The 16,620-nt window shown below is 44.9% G+C and overlaps 1 protein-coding gene across 1 annotated transcript; it reads left to right on the top strand.

The window, feature by feature from the left end:
• The first annotated feature begins 4,092 nt into the window (after positions 1-4,092).
• LOC100824064 (AP2/ERF and B3 domain-containing protein Os05g0549800) lies at positions 4,093-5,813 on the top strand. The gene has a single exon (XM_003565911.4). The coding sequence runs from the start codon at positions 4,292-4,294 to the stop codon at positions 5,516-5,518; it is 1,227 nt and encodes a 408-aa protein (XP_003565959.1). The 5' UTR covers positions 4,093-4,291; the 3' UTR covers positions 5,519-5,813.
• The last annotated feature ends 10,807 nt before the right edge of the window (positions 5,814-16,620 follow it).

Here is a 16,620-nt window from a genome sequence, read left to right as displayed (position 1 = left end):
TCCTGTTTGGTTTTTTAGTTAACGAACCGAACTCTTAACGAACCGAATTAGCGAAGGTTCAATAAAATTATCGAACTTTTCGATCTTCTGCATGTCGCCCGCAGGCCGCAGGCGTGCCGTAGCGAGACAAGGCAGCAGCCCCTACTTGGCCCCCAAATGTGCGTACGCGCAATCATTGGCACGCATCATGCATGCATGTGAGATGTGACTGGAGCTTTACACCTGTTGATGCCTCATAGGAGCAACATAAGACCAATAACCCTGCTGCTAATCATCTGTGCTACCCCTGGAGTACGTTTAACTTCTTTGGATTTGCATCGCCCGCTTTAATTTTATTACGCGCTAGCTCATGGGTATATATTTTTCCCGTGATTGCAGCTCTGCATTTTATTCTTTTCAGAGAATGAATGTCATACTTGGTCAAACACCTAACGGAAAAGATAGGATCGATCTTCCTTTCATTAAGGTACGAGGATTTCTAATTTCACAAATACGAAAAGCCAAGTATTTATCGGTCAATGTAAATATTCATCTGATACTGCTATTGCAGTTCAAAAAATATATATTCATCTGATCAGAAAGGTTATCTTGTGTCTTTTATGTAGTAGTTATGTAAATTTTATATCTAGGTATTATGGCCTTAGTGATATAAAAATAGCTATCTCTTAGGAATTCCATGTTTTAAGATGGCAAATGTGGTTATACTTCTAAAGTAGACGCGTGCATGCACATACGGCTGCCAAATTGTTGAGAGCGCGGAAGATCAGAAATTATTCTCTCTCTTTTTTTGAATAAACAAAAATCTTCATTGAACAAAATGTAACTTCACCATCGGAGGGAACTCATAACAGAAACCCCAAAACACCAGGAACTCTTTGTCTTCCTCCACCAACACGAATCAGTGATCGATGGTGCGTCGCAATCGGACCCAGCCTGACGTTGTTGCCTGCAGACAAGAAGTCATCAAAACTAAGATTTACGGAGACCAGCGTTCCAAAGAAGAAGTCATCGCCGGTGTAGCATGAATCCCTCGGTCCACGTCTGACGCCATCACTCAAAGGAACGGCATTCACGGGGCACACGCTCATGTACTACTTACATACAAGGTCTCTAGGATTCATGTCGATGCTGAAGGAATCAACATCAAGATTGGGCCTAAACCCGAGAAACACAAGTGTCTAGGATTCGTTACCTCACCGTCTCGAGCGGATCGCGGAACTCTACGCCCTTTATTACTCTTGACTCGATGAAACACAATTATTATGGCCTCCAGACTACCCCGTTCCATGGAAGGAGATAAGGAACCAAAACAAACCTAAAAAGCATTTCATAAAATGTATTTTAAAAAGGTACTATCAATTGAGGGACTGAGATCCATCCAAAAAAAGATAAACCAAGACACGATTCCTCTACCTTGCAACGTCGCTGAAGACACCAGAAACAAGGGGCAGAGAGATCCATGGAACCATGGCTGTTAGGACACGTGCGGCGTTCCGAAGAGGGGAAAAGACGCTGATCAGGAATTAATCTGGAGGTAGCTACACTGTAATTTCCTGATCACTCGCTGTCCCATGCAAAAGGGGGAAGTCTCCGTTCCGATTTACTCCTAATTAGCTAGTCCCCGGATGCAGAGTCTTTCTTATGCTTTCGGGACTCGCTTGGGCTCAGTCGACTGAGAACGTCGATGGTAGTACTGGCTAGCAATTGATTGATTTTTTTATAGCTATTTCTACCCGATTATACTCACCCCGCTGGCTGCTTTTTTTTTCTTTTGAGTTTGTGTGTTCTCCTGACTTTGTAGGCTTGCTGGGACATAGGCAATATTATAAAATTCTCATGCAACTAAAATAATCATAAAACCATTGTGCAATTTAAAAACTGCAATTCAAATTTCTTGCAAAAGAGAAAATTTATAGCAGGAAAAATTACAGACAATTCTAAAATTTGCACGTGAAATTTTATGCGATATTCTAATTGCACGTGAAATTTTCTGCACGATTCTAAAAATTGCACGTGAAGTTTTGTGCGTGATTCTAAAAATTGCACGTGAAGTTTTATAAGTGATTCTAAGTGCACTTGAAATTTTGTGCACGATTCTAAAAATTGCACGTGAAATTTTATACGGATTCTAATTTCACGTGAAATTTGTGCACGAGTCTAAAAATCGCATGTGAAATTTTGTGTGCGGTTCTAAAATTGCACGTGAAAATTTGTGCGCTATTCTAATAAATTGAAGAAAGGAAAAACTGAAGACTTAAAATCTTACATAAATCTGTCAAGATGAAGATTTGAACCTTTCATCTCTGTCTGGAAAACAAAGCACATTATCAGTGCAACAACATGACTTTGTTGTCTATAGAGGGACGCGGCCTTATTTATTCAAAGAAAACTCTGCGCTGTCTTTCTGCACCACGAATCTTTGATGCCTGATCCAACGTCTCACAAGCATCGACTGAGAAAAGCTAATTCTCAGGCGACTGCTCCCTAGCCAATTCGCTTTCTTATACTTTTATATAGCTCAAAAACAGTTCAACGACCTTTCTTGCAAACCACTGTACGTAATAAAATTCTACACTGTACTCGACTCGATTCCACGAGAGCCTTGAGAAAGACTTTAGACTTTGCGAGCCAAGTCTTTGCACCAAGTCGTCTGTTGCAATTACTCTGCTGTCTGCTCCCCGATCAACTTGCACACATAAGGTCGCACTTATGACAGCGAAGCTAGCGGCCACGCTTGTATACGTAGCAACGAATCTGACCATGCATGTAGCTAGCCGATTAAGTTAAGATCGAGTTGGTAAATCTTATAATAATATAATCATATATTTATACTTTGTTCATACGATTCCAGTAGTATATGCCTGCTAAAATCCAACAGTGCCGACTTGAGTGAAAATATCATATTGTTGGAGTGTACTGCAAACAAATATACACATGTGCGTACAAGCTAGTCGATCAAATCGAACCGTACATTTGACCTGATTAAAGTTTGATGGTCACTGATCGATGATCATTATCGGCGTCACTAAATTAACCGGTCGTGACATGTCGATTTTATGTTCACTATATTAATTTGCTGAGAAGTACATATATAGCATGCACAGTGAATGGTCAAGTAAGAATAAGATGGAACAGGAATCTGGAAAGCTATATATATCGATCCATGGACGCAGACATGCATATGCTTATTAGTTATCCAGCGATCGATCTAGAATTTCCAGAAAATTCTCCAATGGCATCCATCGCCGTCGCCGTTAATCTACTACGAGAGACCGGCACACAATGTATTGCCCGTGGCATAAAAGCCAAGAGAATGGATTAGCATGTACTGCTATAGTATATCTCAATTCCCGTCCACTTGTAGGCTTTACTACTTTTCTCCATTCTCTCGCTAAGCCAAGCCAAGCTAAACTTAGTAAAACTCAAACACAAGAATTGCAAGGATGACACCTAAAGTTCACCCGCATCCATGCATATATAGCATGGCCGATATATGGTGCATCATCACATAGGTCATCTCCCCTGACCATCACTCTGTTTTTTTAAAAGAAAGTTGGGATCACCCATACCTTTCCTCATCTGATCCCCTCGAGTTGACCCATATATACCAACACAAGCCCATGAGGAATACACAAAAATCCAACAATAATTGTAAAAATATTGCCTTCATAAATCATAATTAAGATGGGAGTGTATATTTCTCAATCGACTTTAAAAAATTGTTATTTCTCGGTTAACAATCATAGTCATTCGATTAAGATTTTTCTCATCCTTTGTCCTTTCATAAATATTGCACGAATTTCAATGATTGGATCAGACGATTATTAACATCGTCTTAAAAATAGTTATTTCTCGGTCGCCTTAGAAATAATAAAATCATAATAAAAAATAGATAGTATCATTAAATAAAACATAGTAGACTGTAATATGTCTACCTACACATACATGCATATATATATATATAGATATATCTATATATATATATATATATATATATATATATATATATATATATATATATATATATATATATATATATATATATATATAAAAGACAAGATCAAAACCATATGCCCATGTGTACAAAAATAGAATATATAATGTGGCAGTGTCCTGTGGGCTGTGGGTGGTATGTATGCATTAGCTTAGCTAAGCTAGGTACACTCACACACACTGGCTTCCTCTCTCCCTATATATCACACGCGCTTCCTTCTGCTTCCACGAACCTTTCGCTAAGCCACTCTCTCTCCCTAGCTAAGCATCTCCATTTCCTCCCACAGTGATCGATCGCATGGACAGCACCACCAGCTGCCTCCTGGACGAATCCAGCAGCGGCGGCAGCGCTTCCATGGCCACGCCCACGGGAAAGATCAAGTCCCCCCCTTCGTCCCCGTCACCGGCGCCGACGAAGATGACTCCTCTACACCGCGTGGGCAGCGGCGCCGCCACCAGCGCGGTGATGGACGTCGACGCATCAGCGACGGCGGAGGAGGAGGCCGACTCCGCCGCCGGCCGCCGCATCGCCATGGCCGCCGCCGTGAACAACAAGCTGCCTTCGTCGCGGTACAAGGGCGTGGTGCCGCAGCCCAACGGGCGGTGGGGCGCGCAGATCTACGAGCGGCACAGCCGCGTGTGGCTCGGCACCTTCACGGGGGAAGCCGAGGCGGCGCGCGCCTACGACGCCGCCGCCCAGCGCTTCCGCGGCCGCGACGCCGTCACCAACTTCCGCGCCCTCCCCTCCGACGCCGCCGAGCTCCGCTTCCTGGCTTCCCGATCCAAGGGCGAGGTCGTGGACATGCTCCGCAAGCACACCTACCTCGACGAGCTCGCCCTCTTCACTTCTTCTTCCTCGCCTCCGGCGCCGCCCGATTTCTCGCCTTCGTCTTCGTCTCCGGCTCCGGCAGCGGCGCGACAAGTCCGGGATCGGGAGCACTTGTTCGACAAGACGGTGACGCCGAGCGACGTGGGGAAGCTGAACCGGCTCGTGATCCCCAAGCAGCACGCGGAGAAGCACTTCCCGCTGCAGCAGCTCGGCTCCAGCTCCGGAGCCGTCTTCTCCGGCTCCGGCTCCGGGGAATCTAACAAAGGCATGCTTCTGAACTTCGAGGACGGAGCGGGCAAGGCGTGGAGGTTCCGGTACTCGTACTGGAACAGCAGCCAGAGCTACGTGCTCACCAAAGGCTGGAGCCGCTTCGTCAAGGAGAAGGGGCTCTGCGCCGGCGACGCCGTCGGCTTCTACCGCTCCGCTTCCGCCAACGGCAACGGCAACGGCAGCCAGCAGCAGCTGTTCATCGACTGCAAGCTCCGGACGAAGGCCGACACGAGGTCGTCGTCGCCGCGGCCGGGAGCGGTAGTGAGGAGCGTGCGGCTCTTCGGCGTCGACCTGCTCGCGGCGGCGCCGGAGCTGGAGACGAAGACGAGCATATGCAAGAGATCCAGGAATCACAGCGAGGCGTCTCCTGATCATCCGACGCACGCGGTTTTCAAGAGGCGATGCATAGACTTCGCGCTGACCTAGCTTAATTAGCTCCCGTTTTTTCCCTGATCTCTCCTCCATGCTTGCTTCAAGTTGCTTGCTTGCAAAGTTGATCCATCGATCCATGCACGGTACTAGCTTAGAGCTGATCTTGATCTCTTGCTCCAGTTGTTTGTTTGTTTTCTTTCTTTCTTCTCATGCATACCACACACAGCAAGCTCGACCGAACCTAATCTTGCTTTGTTTACTGTAAACTGACTATTGTTCTTGGATGTAAGAATATATAGCAAGTGTACATTGAAAAATACCAGCAGTCTAAGTAAGTTTGCCCTAGTTAGTCATAAGCTAGCCAGAGATCAGATCCATAAAAAGGAGGAGGTATATACATATACATGCCAGAAGAAGAAATGTTATATCTGGAACACTTTCTCCAATTATTACCCCTTTCTTCCTTAATTGCGATGTGATCAAATCAAATCAGATGAGATGAGAGCTAGAGACGTCGATTTCGTGGCTACATGCCGCAACTTGACTCTCTCTCGTTTATTTGGTGCCCTGATGTGGTTAAAAGATTGCGATGTGTGTGCAGCTACAGGAGGCTTTCTTTTTCTTTATTTCTGGAATGTGCTAAGCTACAGGTTACCACTTCCAGGTGCATGCATGTAGAGCTATCCAGCCGCAGTTCAGTGCGAAAAAGGTCCGGGAGCTATCTGATCCCCCCATGGGAATGGGATGGAGCGGAAAGCGGCCCATAACTGCATGCATGCATGCACCTGACCAGGATATGGGCGATGTGATACGATACATATATGCTATACTTAGCAACGACACAGCCGCAGGAACTAAAGTGGCTTGAGTGTGGTGGTGCTTTGACAGGGGAAAGAGTGAGACAGTCAGATTGGAGTAGCTAGCAACAGAAGGATATCAGAGAAATGTTGTGTCTTGTACATCAAGGTAGACCGTGTACAATGGAGTAACGTCAGTCTTGCTTAACTTTGTCAAGTAGGATAATTGCTGATGTGGAAAGAGAAAGAGGTGTAGATTTGTTCGCAAGAAGGATAAGTCAAATTTTCCATTATACTAGATTTCACATTTTCTTAACATTTATTTGATTAAGTTTATTCATCTAGGCATTGATTGTAAGATATGGCACTAAGAGATACCATGTTGTACATCATGTTTTGTTGTCTTATCTAAATGACGTGAAACACATAAGACAAGGCGGTCTTATCAACCATTGTACATGCTCACGTGTCTCTATTTCGATCGAACTATTGTGTGTATTCTATTTGACTGTTTACATATGAATCCAATATTGTGATTTTGTGTAACATGATCTACACATCATTAAATTCATTATTTTCTTAAGGCTTAAATTAGAGTAGTCAGATTTCAACTTATAACACGGCAAGGGGAAAACGGAAATCTAATTTATTAATTGAATTGATAGTACAAGAAATGTGCATTGGATATTTATATATGGCACGTGTATACTCCAAGATACAATTGCCCCATTCTCAGCTAGGGATGTCAATGTAATTTGTTGATAATGATGAATTCCTCTCTGCGTTCACCGGTCTTGGGACTTTGATAAGGAAGAAAAGTAAAAAAGGAGGTCGATAATAGTGGATGGAATCCAAGACGCACGCGCCGGCCGGTTTCTAGATCGAATGCACGCATACAAGTTGCCAGTAGCATAAAGATGTGATGAGATAAGTTCCGGTGGGAACACAGACACTTCCAAAATAATCCAGACCGGATAAGCCCTCTGCCGCAGTTTTGTTTGTGTGTGATGTAAACCCTCGGCCAGGTTCCTAGCTCCTCGTCCAGTTCCTGGAACGGACGATAATTGCTACTGTAGCTTAATTTGGCTGCCATTTTGCGCAGAAGGATGCCAACACACGGCTCTTGAAGAGGAAATTACTACTGTAACTTAATTTGGCTGCCATTTTGCGCAGAAGGATGCCAACACACGGCTCTCGAAGATGAAAGGTATGGCTGCTGCTTCGTACGTACAGCAGTACTCCACCAGTAGTCCACCTGATGTCTGATGATAATGTTGATAGGTGGCACCTGATCCCGGCCTTCAAGGAAAAAAGTGCACCCGGTTTAATTAATATCCTTCCAGAACACAAAAAGGTGAAAACGAATATTAACTTCACCTTAGTACGAAATGACCACGTGAACATGAAAATTCCAACCCTGCAGGTCTACTTCCGTTCAAGGTTGATCGATTGTGCGAATTTCTATGTAAAACCTGCAGGTCTACGGACTTCCGTTCAAAGGAATTGATGGAGTACGTACGTACGTGAGCACTCGGTACGTATATGTTGATGATTAGGCTAAGGTCAACGGATGTTGCGACGAGCAGTTCTTTATATCCTGGTGCGTAGGTTGGTCGTCTTGGCGTTTTCCGGTTTTTTTTCAGATCAATACCCCGGTCGGCACGTATACGTAGATACGATTACTTTTTTTTTTAGGGAAAACCATCGTGTCACGCTTTATTAATTATCAAAAATAGTTACATCATTTATGAGAGCAGGCAGAAGAAAGTTAGGAGGATCATCGTTCCCAAAACAAGATAAATGCGAATCAACAGAACGAGTACTTAATTACCGGCCGACCTCCCAACAGAACGTACAAGGAATGAGTAAATCGCAGAGAAACACGAATTCAGGTTTTTTTAACTGATACCCATGACATGAAGACTAATGAATAACAGAAAACCCGAAAGTGACCGGTTAGGACTGGTTAACCTTCGGGACCCATACACTACTAGAATCCACAGTTTTCCCTAGTGTCAAATACTTTAGGTGAAAGAAAAAAAATCTTAGGTAAAGGCTTCACCTAAAACTACACTAGGGAAAGAACCCTAGGTATAGTATGATAGGGAAAGAGAACTTTACTTATGAGCATTTTGACATTTCTAGTGAACGTTTCTTTACCTAGAGGCTTGAACTCTAGGGAAAGTTGTCACATGGCAGCTGTGTGCCAAGGTGTAAAGTTACTGTCCCTATGACCAATTTAACTCTAGGTAAAGACATGAGACCAAAATTCTAATCAAATATGCCACATCATCATCTTTCCCTAAATGACTTTACCTACCAGGCTCTCAAATAGATCCAAATGGTACCAGAATTCGTATTTTGACCATATACGAATTCGTATTTGCCATATTTGAATTCATAATGACCATAGTTCAAATATATTCAAATAGAACCAAAATTAATAACCAATAGGAACTGCACATAACACAAATATTTTAATCAATCTCAACCTTCATTCAAATAACATGTTCGCAATCGGTAACAAGTGTTGTTGCTACAGAAAAAAATAGCCTCATTATTGATCAATGGCTAGTGTTTGCTATGCCAAACAAACATGACCCAAGATGTGAACAATTGTCCAGATGAGTATGCAGCTAGAATCCGCTACGCCAAAAATCAGCACAAAAGAAGGTTGTACGCAAGACCTGTGCACCTGAAAATTAGATGACACAAATTTTAATTGTTTGATGAATACATGTACAAAATTTGAGCAACATAACAACTATAAATATGAAACGCGAAAGGAGAAATCAACTACAACGTGAAACGAGAATGGAAGAACAGAAATGAATACATGCTTGTTTGTTTCATGAGTGTTTTTATCTTATTGGTTAACTATTTTTTCCACATCTGAAATCATGTTTGAAAAGGAGTTTAAAAGTAGTACTAGTTCTGACCTCATACTTATCCATCCATTCAATTGTTCCAAGTCATGCCATTCTGCACAATTGTCAATGACCAGAGCCATTGTAGGATTATCAACTTGGTTCAAACATTATTTCTAATTATCAATGATGCCAAAGTAAACTTCCAGCTCTAGTGTATGTACCAATGCATCGAGTACTAGTAGTAACTAGAGAGACCTGTCAAATATGAGTGCTAGTACTAGTAGTAGAAGGACCTATACTTAGGCCACATATTGGTCTTAAAAATATCAGTAAAGGTACAACTGAAGCTAGAGTGGAGTAGAAAATAATTAAATAATTAAACACAAAGTACAGAAAAATAGGGGCTGGAGAGTGGAGAGGAAAAGGAGTCAGGGCCAGTGGTGCTGGAGAAGCAGAGCAAGGAGAGTATCAGGAGTTCAAGTGTTAAAGGTAAAAACTTGGAGTTGAGGGGAAAATTTGAATATTTGTTTACTTGTGTGTTGTTCAGATGCTTGAAGAGTGGTTTAGGGGAATCTCTGCTTGAGTTAATTGTTGTTTTCTGTGGAAACCAAATGAAGTGTTTGTTGATCTAGTCAGGTTTCAGGCCTACAAATAGAAGCCTGATTACTGTAGATGTTTAGATTCATTATTAGCTGAGAAAGGAGCAAAGAAGGCAAGATTCAAATGTAAATTCTGTTTTATCCAGTGTGGGAGAGAGTAAAGGTGAACATTTTAGAATTTAAGCTGCAGAGAAAAACAAGTGTTGAAGGGAGAGAGAGAGAGAGAGAGCGCTTATGTTCTTGTAATTAATTCATGTCAAGTTTCGGATCATATATCCCCATTCCCCACACATATAGGCATCCTTGCACATCACAAAATAGCCATCTCGGGTTTTATTTCAGATGACGCTTGGTTTTTATTTCAGAACACATACCTGAACAGAGGAATGATTTGGGTGTTCTTGAGCAACAAGACTGGAGAATGTTGTATGTCATTCAAAATCTGCAAAGCAATAGATGTGCTTTGAAATGGATACTTCTTTCTTTCAGTGTCAAGCTGAGAAAGATGATTACATACGTGATTTCGGCTGTCATTCAAAATCTGGAATTGCTTAGAAGACATGGTATGCTTGCTTGATTGCTCGGTAGCACAAAAGATCAGTTTGTTCTCTATTCATTCAATCTGGCTAGCAAAAGCTTATATTTCTCTGAAAAAGATGTACAAAATAATTAGGCAAAGCAAAATAATGCTGAGTAGTACATTTAGCTTTGTCGATGTTGTACATACATCTGAACATCAAGCTTCAGAACATTTACTCGTGAATTGCAGGCTTCACACAATTGCTCCTTCAAAATACGTACAAGAACAACAATGCATTATCATTTATTTTCTTATCATTGCATAACAATGTTAATCAGCATCGTGTTTGCACGAACAAGGTTTCAGACAGCAAATATATCGACAATGATAGCACATGTACCACAATTGCAGAACAAGGTTTCGCACAAAGAATGCTCCTTCCAATTATAGGACATTTAGATAGCACATGCAGCATAGAGAACTAATCAACTAAATCAATTGCTAAAAACATCATGGTTTCAGACATCATTCAGATAGCACAACTAGGACAAAGCAAATCATTGTTTCAGAGAACCAAATCCAGTTAGAAAGACACCTAGAAGATGGCACATAGCAAAGTTCAACAAAATAACTAATCCTAGAACATGTAGAACATAGAGAGACCTAGATATATATAGAGAGAAGACTGAGAGGGAGAGAGAGGACAAACCAGAAGGGGTGGCGCACATGGTCCTATGGCCGTAGAATCAGAGGAAGGCGGTCACCACAAGGACTCACTACGAGAAGAAGACAAACCGAGCCTCTGCTGCAGTTCCAGGCGGGTTCCAGGCACGGCCCCCGCGACGGCATCCTCGCGGCGGCACACCGATGGTGACAGCGGAGGCGGTTGTGCGGCAGTCCTTGTAGGAAAGGTTCTGGCGGCGCCGGTACAGCAGGGCGGGGAGGCAAAGGTACCGCGGGCTATGGCATGGCGACGCGGCTAGGACATGGAGGCTGGGGTATGGCTGTGCGGAGCAGATATGGAGGGTTGGAGGCGGGACGGAGCAGGACGGCGCGGCTACGACAGAGAGGCGCCGTGGAGGCGGGGCGGAGCAGGGCGGCACGGCTATGGCGGGGAGGCGCCGTGGATGCGGGTTGGAGGCGGGCGGCGCAAGGGGAAAGGAGACCGAGGGGAAAGGAGACTGAGATACAATATTATTTTTTTGAGATGGGAGAAGGCTCTCTTGCTGTCTCGCGCGGGTCATAGCTAAAATTTTCGCTTTGCTCTCTATCACTGTCAGGTGGGCCTGTGTGAAGCGAAGCGCGCCCATGGAAAAAAGAGCGCGGGGCTGACTGAAAAGAGAAGAAAAATCACACGGCAGGGGCATCTTCTTCAGATTCTTTACCTAGGGCTCAAATAAACTCTAGGAATACTTTACTTCACATTTATTTTTTGATGCAAATTCTCTTTACCTAGGATGTTACTGTTTGCATCTTTACTTTACCTAGAAGAGAGAAATCAGCTCAAAGTAAAGAAGTTTGCCTTAGGGAAAATTGCGATTTCTAGCAGTGATATGTCATACACAGGAGCCGCTCGACCCGGCTCTCCTAGGACGTACATGGACGAGCTGGCTCATTCCTCTCTCCCTCCATTCTCTCACTCGCTCACTCCCGTTGCTTCTTCCCTAGCTCCGACTGCGAGTGCCCCCCGCCGCAGCCCTTGGACGTGTGGAGGAGCAGTGAGATTTGAGGCACATGCACGGACTCCACGACGAGGAGGAGGCCCACGGGCACCGATTCCCAGGTCCGCGGCGAGCGCAACTACCGGAGCCCCAGTGCCTTGGGGTCCTCCAGCGGCGACGTCGGGCTCCGCTCTGACCAGCCGCCATCCGGCGCGCGCTGCATCGCGGCCCGCCCGACCAGCGCCCCGCCAGCGCACGTCCCACGGCAAGAAAACGATGCGTCCCGGCCGGCCTGTCCATGGCATCGCTTCCGCTCATCCGCCTCCCTCCTTCCCCGGCCACGACAACGCCAGATCCGGGCTCCCCGGCCGCTACCCCGCCGGATCTGGGTTCCCCCGGCCGTGACCTGACCTTGCCCCCTTGAGCGGCGGCGCCAAGAGGGTCGCAGCGGCGGCTTCTGCAGCGGCAACTGGAGTTCTTGCAGCGGCAGCCGCCATGGATGAGCAGCCTTTTTTTTCCTCGTCAATCAGTGATTTGCTTTGATTTTTTTTATTCATCTTGAGATTTGTCAATCACAGATTTGGTGTTTTTGAGAAAAGATCTGTGATTTGATGATTTGATTCATTGATTTGAGAATTGTTGATTCATCCAGGTGCTTGCTCTTTTAAAAGCCTCTGTGTTCGTGATTTTTTTTTTACGAAAGCCGTTAGGTACGTGTCCCTCGGTGCGAGCGAGCCATACCAGGCGCGCGCCCACACAGTGTACCTTAATTCTTCCATAGACCGATGCGCGCGCGCGCTCCCGGCCGGCCAGTCTCGTTTCCTTGGCTAGCTAGCTAGGGCCGGTGTCAGAGATACGAATACTCAATGTAATCGACTCACTGTTCATTTCCTGGAAGTTTCTTCGTTTCGGCGACGTACGCCCGCGAGATAAACACACGTACACACGGCGAGCGAGCCACGCGCGCTAGCTTTGCAGGCTCGAGCAGGGCTGCATGCGTCCAGATGCGTGTCCGTACGTGGGGACAGCCGGCCCGACTTTGGTGACCGTTGACAAAGTAGACCGGGTCGCTCGCTCTCTGGGCCTGGCTGGGATCGATCAGATCTAGACCGGCCGACCTACACCGACCGACCTACAGTTAAAGTCCGCCACGGCGCCTACCGACCTACAGTTAAAGTCCGCCACAGCGCCTTGCGGCTTGGTTGAATCGGGTTGGGCACGGCAAGGGCCCAGGGTCCAGTATATAGCCAGCGCTGCAGCTACCTCTTTCGTTTCTAAATACGCGAAAATACTTTACTAAAACAATGACACTTTGCACGCGATTGTGTGCACGACGAGCGAGAGAAAGTGTCACCGTACGTGAATTTCGACGTGGCCGGCGGGCTCAAGTACGTACGGGTAGAAATGTGGATGAATAGACTCTAGCTTGCACAAAATTACCTCAACACGGTTTCTCTCTACTGGCCGGATCGAGAAGTAACATGTTCTGCATGAGCCTCCAGAGTCAGAGACAAGTTGGGAGTATTGCATTGTTGGTTCTTGGGGGGCACGACAGTAGAAACACGGTAAATAAACTAGACAACACATGGCATTGACGTCTTGACAAACGATGCCCAAGCGCGTGCTGTGCTTTAAAGAATGGGTCGATCGATCACGGTGGATAGTATTATAGGGGAGGAAGGATAAGTACGTACTACGTAGACACATGCATGATGTGTAGCTAGCTCGAACATGCAATGCCATTGGGTGGAGTGGACAGTCGTCAAACTTGACAGCTAGAACTAGCCCAAGGCTTACCACATCAAACAAACACAACTTGGGCAAGTGCTTAATTAATTAAGAGAACACCATTTCTACCGTATTTTATTTCATTTGCTTTTGTTGAGAAGTTCAGTCACACGCCACTTCTCTAGTACATCTGTTTAATTTCTCCTGATCACGGAACTTGTGTTAAATTAATATATACAGACAAAAAAAAAGATTCGTCATCAAGGAGAAAACGCCCGTCAGAGCAAATCCAATCACAGTCAACGAACCCCTCAGGATATCTCTGCCGCCCCAAACTGATGACGAAACCGATCTGCTTAATGTTAATAGTGATCAATCCTCTTGGCAAGATAAAGGTAGTGTTTCCAAGGGAAAATCTATCTGACAAATAGGCACGGAAGCTTGCATTGCAGGCTTGGGGAGCTTCGAAGAAAATCATCTTTGCTCTGAACTTGAAGTCACCGTAGCTCACATGCATTCCAACACGATGCGTGAGAAGCTTCGTACCCCCACCGGCCACCCGGCCACCGTCACGGACGTGCACACATCGTGACGCAGCAATTTTGTCGTCAATCGCCTGACCCAACCGGCCAACCTAAACAGGTCAAGAAAACAAAAAACTTAATATGCGATCTAGGCATCTAGCTATAGCTAATTCCGTCCAGGTTTTCAGAGCCCCAATTAAGTGTTAGATACAGTGGAGTGTCTCTTCTTTGCGGCAGAAGGAGGTAAAATGACATCACTCAACTTTTTGTTGTTGAAAAGCAATAGAATGGCATCAAATGTTAGGCCCCAAATCTACATTCTACAGTGGCTTCAAGCATCTTGGCAGCTACAACCCACAAGCTAGCTGTCGAGCCAGGAAGCAGTTTGCGAGCCATGTCTGAAGAATTTTCTGGCTCTCGTCGCCATCCAGAAATATTCCTTCCTGGCAAGCATACCAAGTAGCAGCGATTCCGACCCTTTGGTCAAAAGCCACGTGCCGCCCATTTTTGTCTCCGTGTGACCAGGTTCTTGTTTCAAGTTTCTACACAAGCCAATAGCATCAGGTGCCTCTGCCTGACAGACAGGGGAGAGTTCCAGGAACTCAAGCAACAACGCACAGCGACAGTCTTGTTAATTAGGAGCCAAACAATAGATATACATGTTCTTATATTCAGTTTATGCTTTCTCTGAATCGCAGACTAGTCATGGACACCGGTTTCAGATAACTAAGAGTACGCTTTGACCTGTCAACGTCTCGTGGACGTACGCACGGAAAGAAAAATGCCTACAGAAAAAGAAAAGAAGAACGCAGGGAAAGAATAGCATCAGGTGAGGCTTTGGGCCTTTGGCTGGTCAGATGACATCCAAAGTCTCCTAATTCCTCGTGCTACTATTCAAGTAGTCATAGTATTCAGCATCCAGACTTCGGGGCAAAGAAAAGTTAGGAGTCACAAGTCGTCTGTCAGCGTTATAAGCCCGCGGTTTTCTCTGCTCCCATGTGGGCGATGTTATTTGGAGTGTGTGGGTAGGTGCACAAGTCCAGTTTAGTCAAGCTCTGCAGGTGGATCAGACAGAGATGCTGCCTGATGGAATGGAATGGACTAATCCAATTCAAACCTTTGCAGTCCTGTTCTTCAGTAGTCTGCATTCAAACATTATAGGGCTGGTCGAAACAGAGCCACAGGAGCAAGCTGGCCACACAGCTAAGTTCGACTAGTAGCCTCTGTGTTTTTTTACCTTCTCTATTTCGTTAATCTGTTCACCACGTTGATTCGGAAATTCTAGCAAATCACGCGGTGATCCGTAGAGAAAAGGACAATGCTGCATTTCCGCAGAGAAAAAATCAGGCTGCGTCGCGTCAAGAATATCATGCAGCAGTTGACTTGAGGCAACGAAGTCCTTGTGCCATAGAGCATAAATACAAGTCTTTGTGCGGCAACTACTGTATTCTTATTCGGCTTTGCTTATTAATCCTTCCGTTTCTAAATACTTATCATGGTTTTAGTGCAAAACCGTTCAAACCACGACAAATATTTAAGAATGATTTTGCACTAAAACCACGACAAGTATTTAGAAACGGAGGGAGTAGTCTTTTTACAGCTAAGTCCCGGGCTAGTCGTGGAAGACGATCATCCCTAGACTGAGAGCAAGATAGTTTCACTCTCTGAACCTACTGCACCCAAGACCGTGACATCTCCCCATTACAGTTGTAATTTCCGGAAAATCTGGAATGCTTTAATTGCTGGCTGGCTCTGATGGAACACCTGAATTGTTACAAAACCATGACCTTTGAATGGTCGACCCATGAGAAAAATAATGTGTGGCATGCTCGGGGTCATGTAAATCTTATTTGGCGGTTGGCATCTATGCGTCCTGTATCTGTAGCACTCCTACAGATTATGCAATCTCACTTGGCGGTAGCACTAGCACGGCACCTTTAAATCACGATGCCTACTAATTTTGCACAAACCGTTGACAAAGGAGGAGGTATGAAATATTTGATCAAAGGCAAGAAATGATAGTATCACATTCTCTTTTGACATGCCGTGTATTGTTTCTAGAGAAAAGTATATTTTTCTCACTCAACTTGTCAAAAACTACGCAAAACGCTATTTATTTTATTTCCAAAAACTTCTAGTCCTCCAATTGTCGAAATCGTACATAAATGGCCCCTCATCCCGGCTGAATTGATTTTGGGGCCATACCTTTTCACTTGACACGTCGGCATGCCATGTTGACCCCAGCTCTTGAGTTCAATTCCCCTCACCCCTCGACCGCACCCTGGCTAGTCGGCGGGAGGAAAGGCAGCGGAACCGGCGATCGACCTCAACGGCAACAATTTGGATGATGAGTGAGTGGCCGCTTCATATCATCAACGCCATGTGTTATCTTCACTATCTCCACCATCAGAAGGGTCATTTGTGTCCCGGTTCGATAGTTGGAGGACTAAAAGTATA

Source organism: Brachypodium distachyon, chromosome 2, assembly GCF_000005505.3.
Source record: "Brachypodium distachyon strain Bd21 chromosome 2, Brachypodium_distachyon_v3.0, whole genome shotgun sequence".
Taxonomy (NCBI): domain Eukaryota; kingdom Viridiplantae; phylum Streptophyta; class Magnoliopsida; order Poales; family Poaceae; genus Brachypodium; species Brachypodium distachyon.
This window is presented reverse-complemented; position numbering and strand designations above follow the sequence as displayed.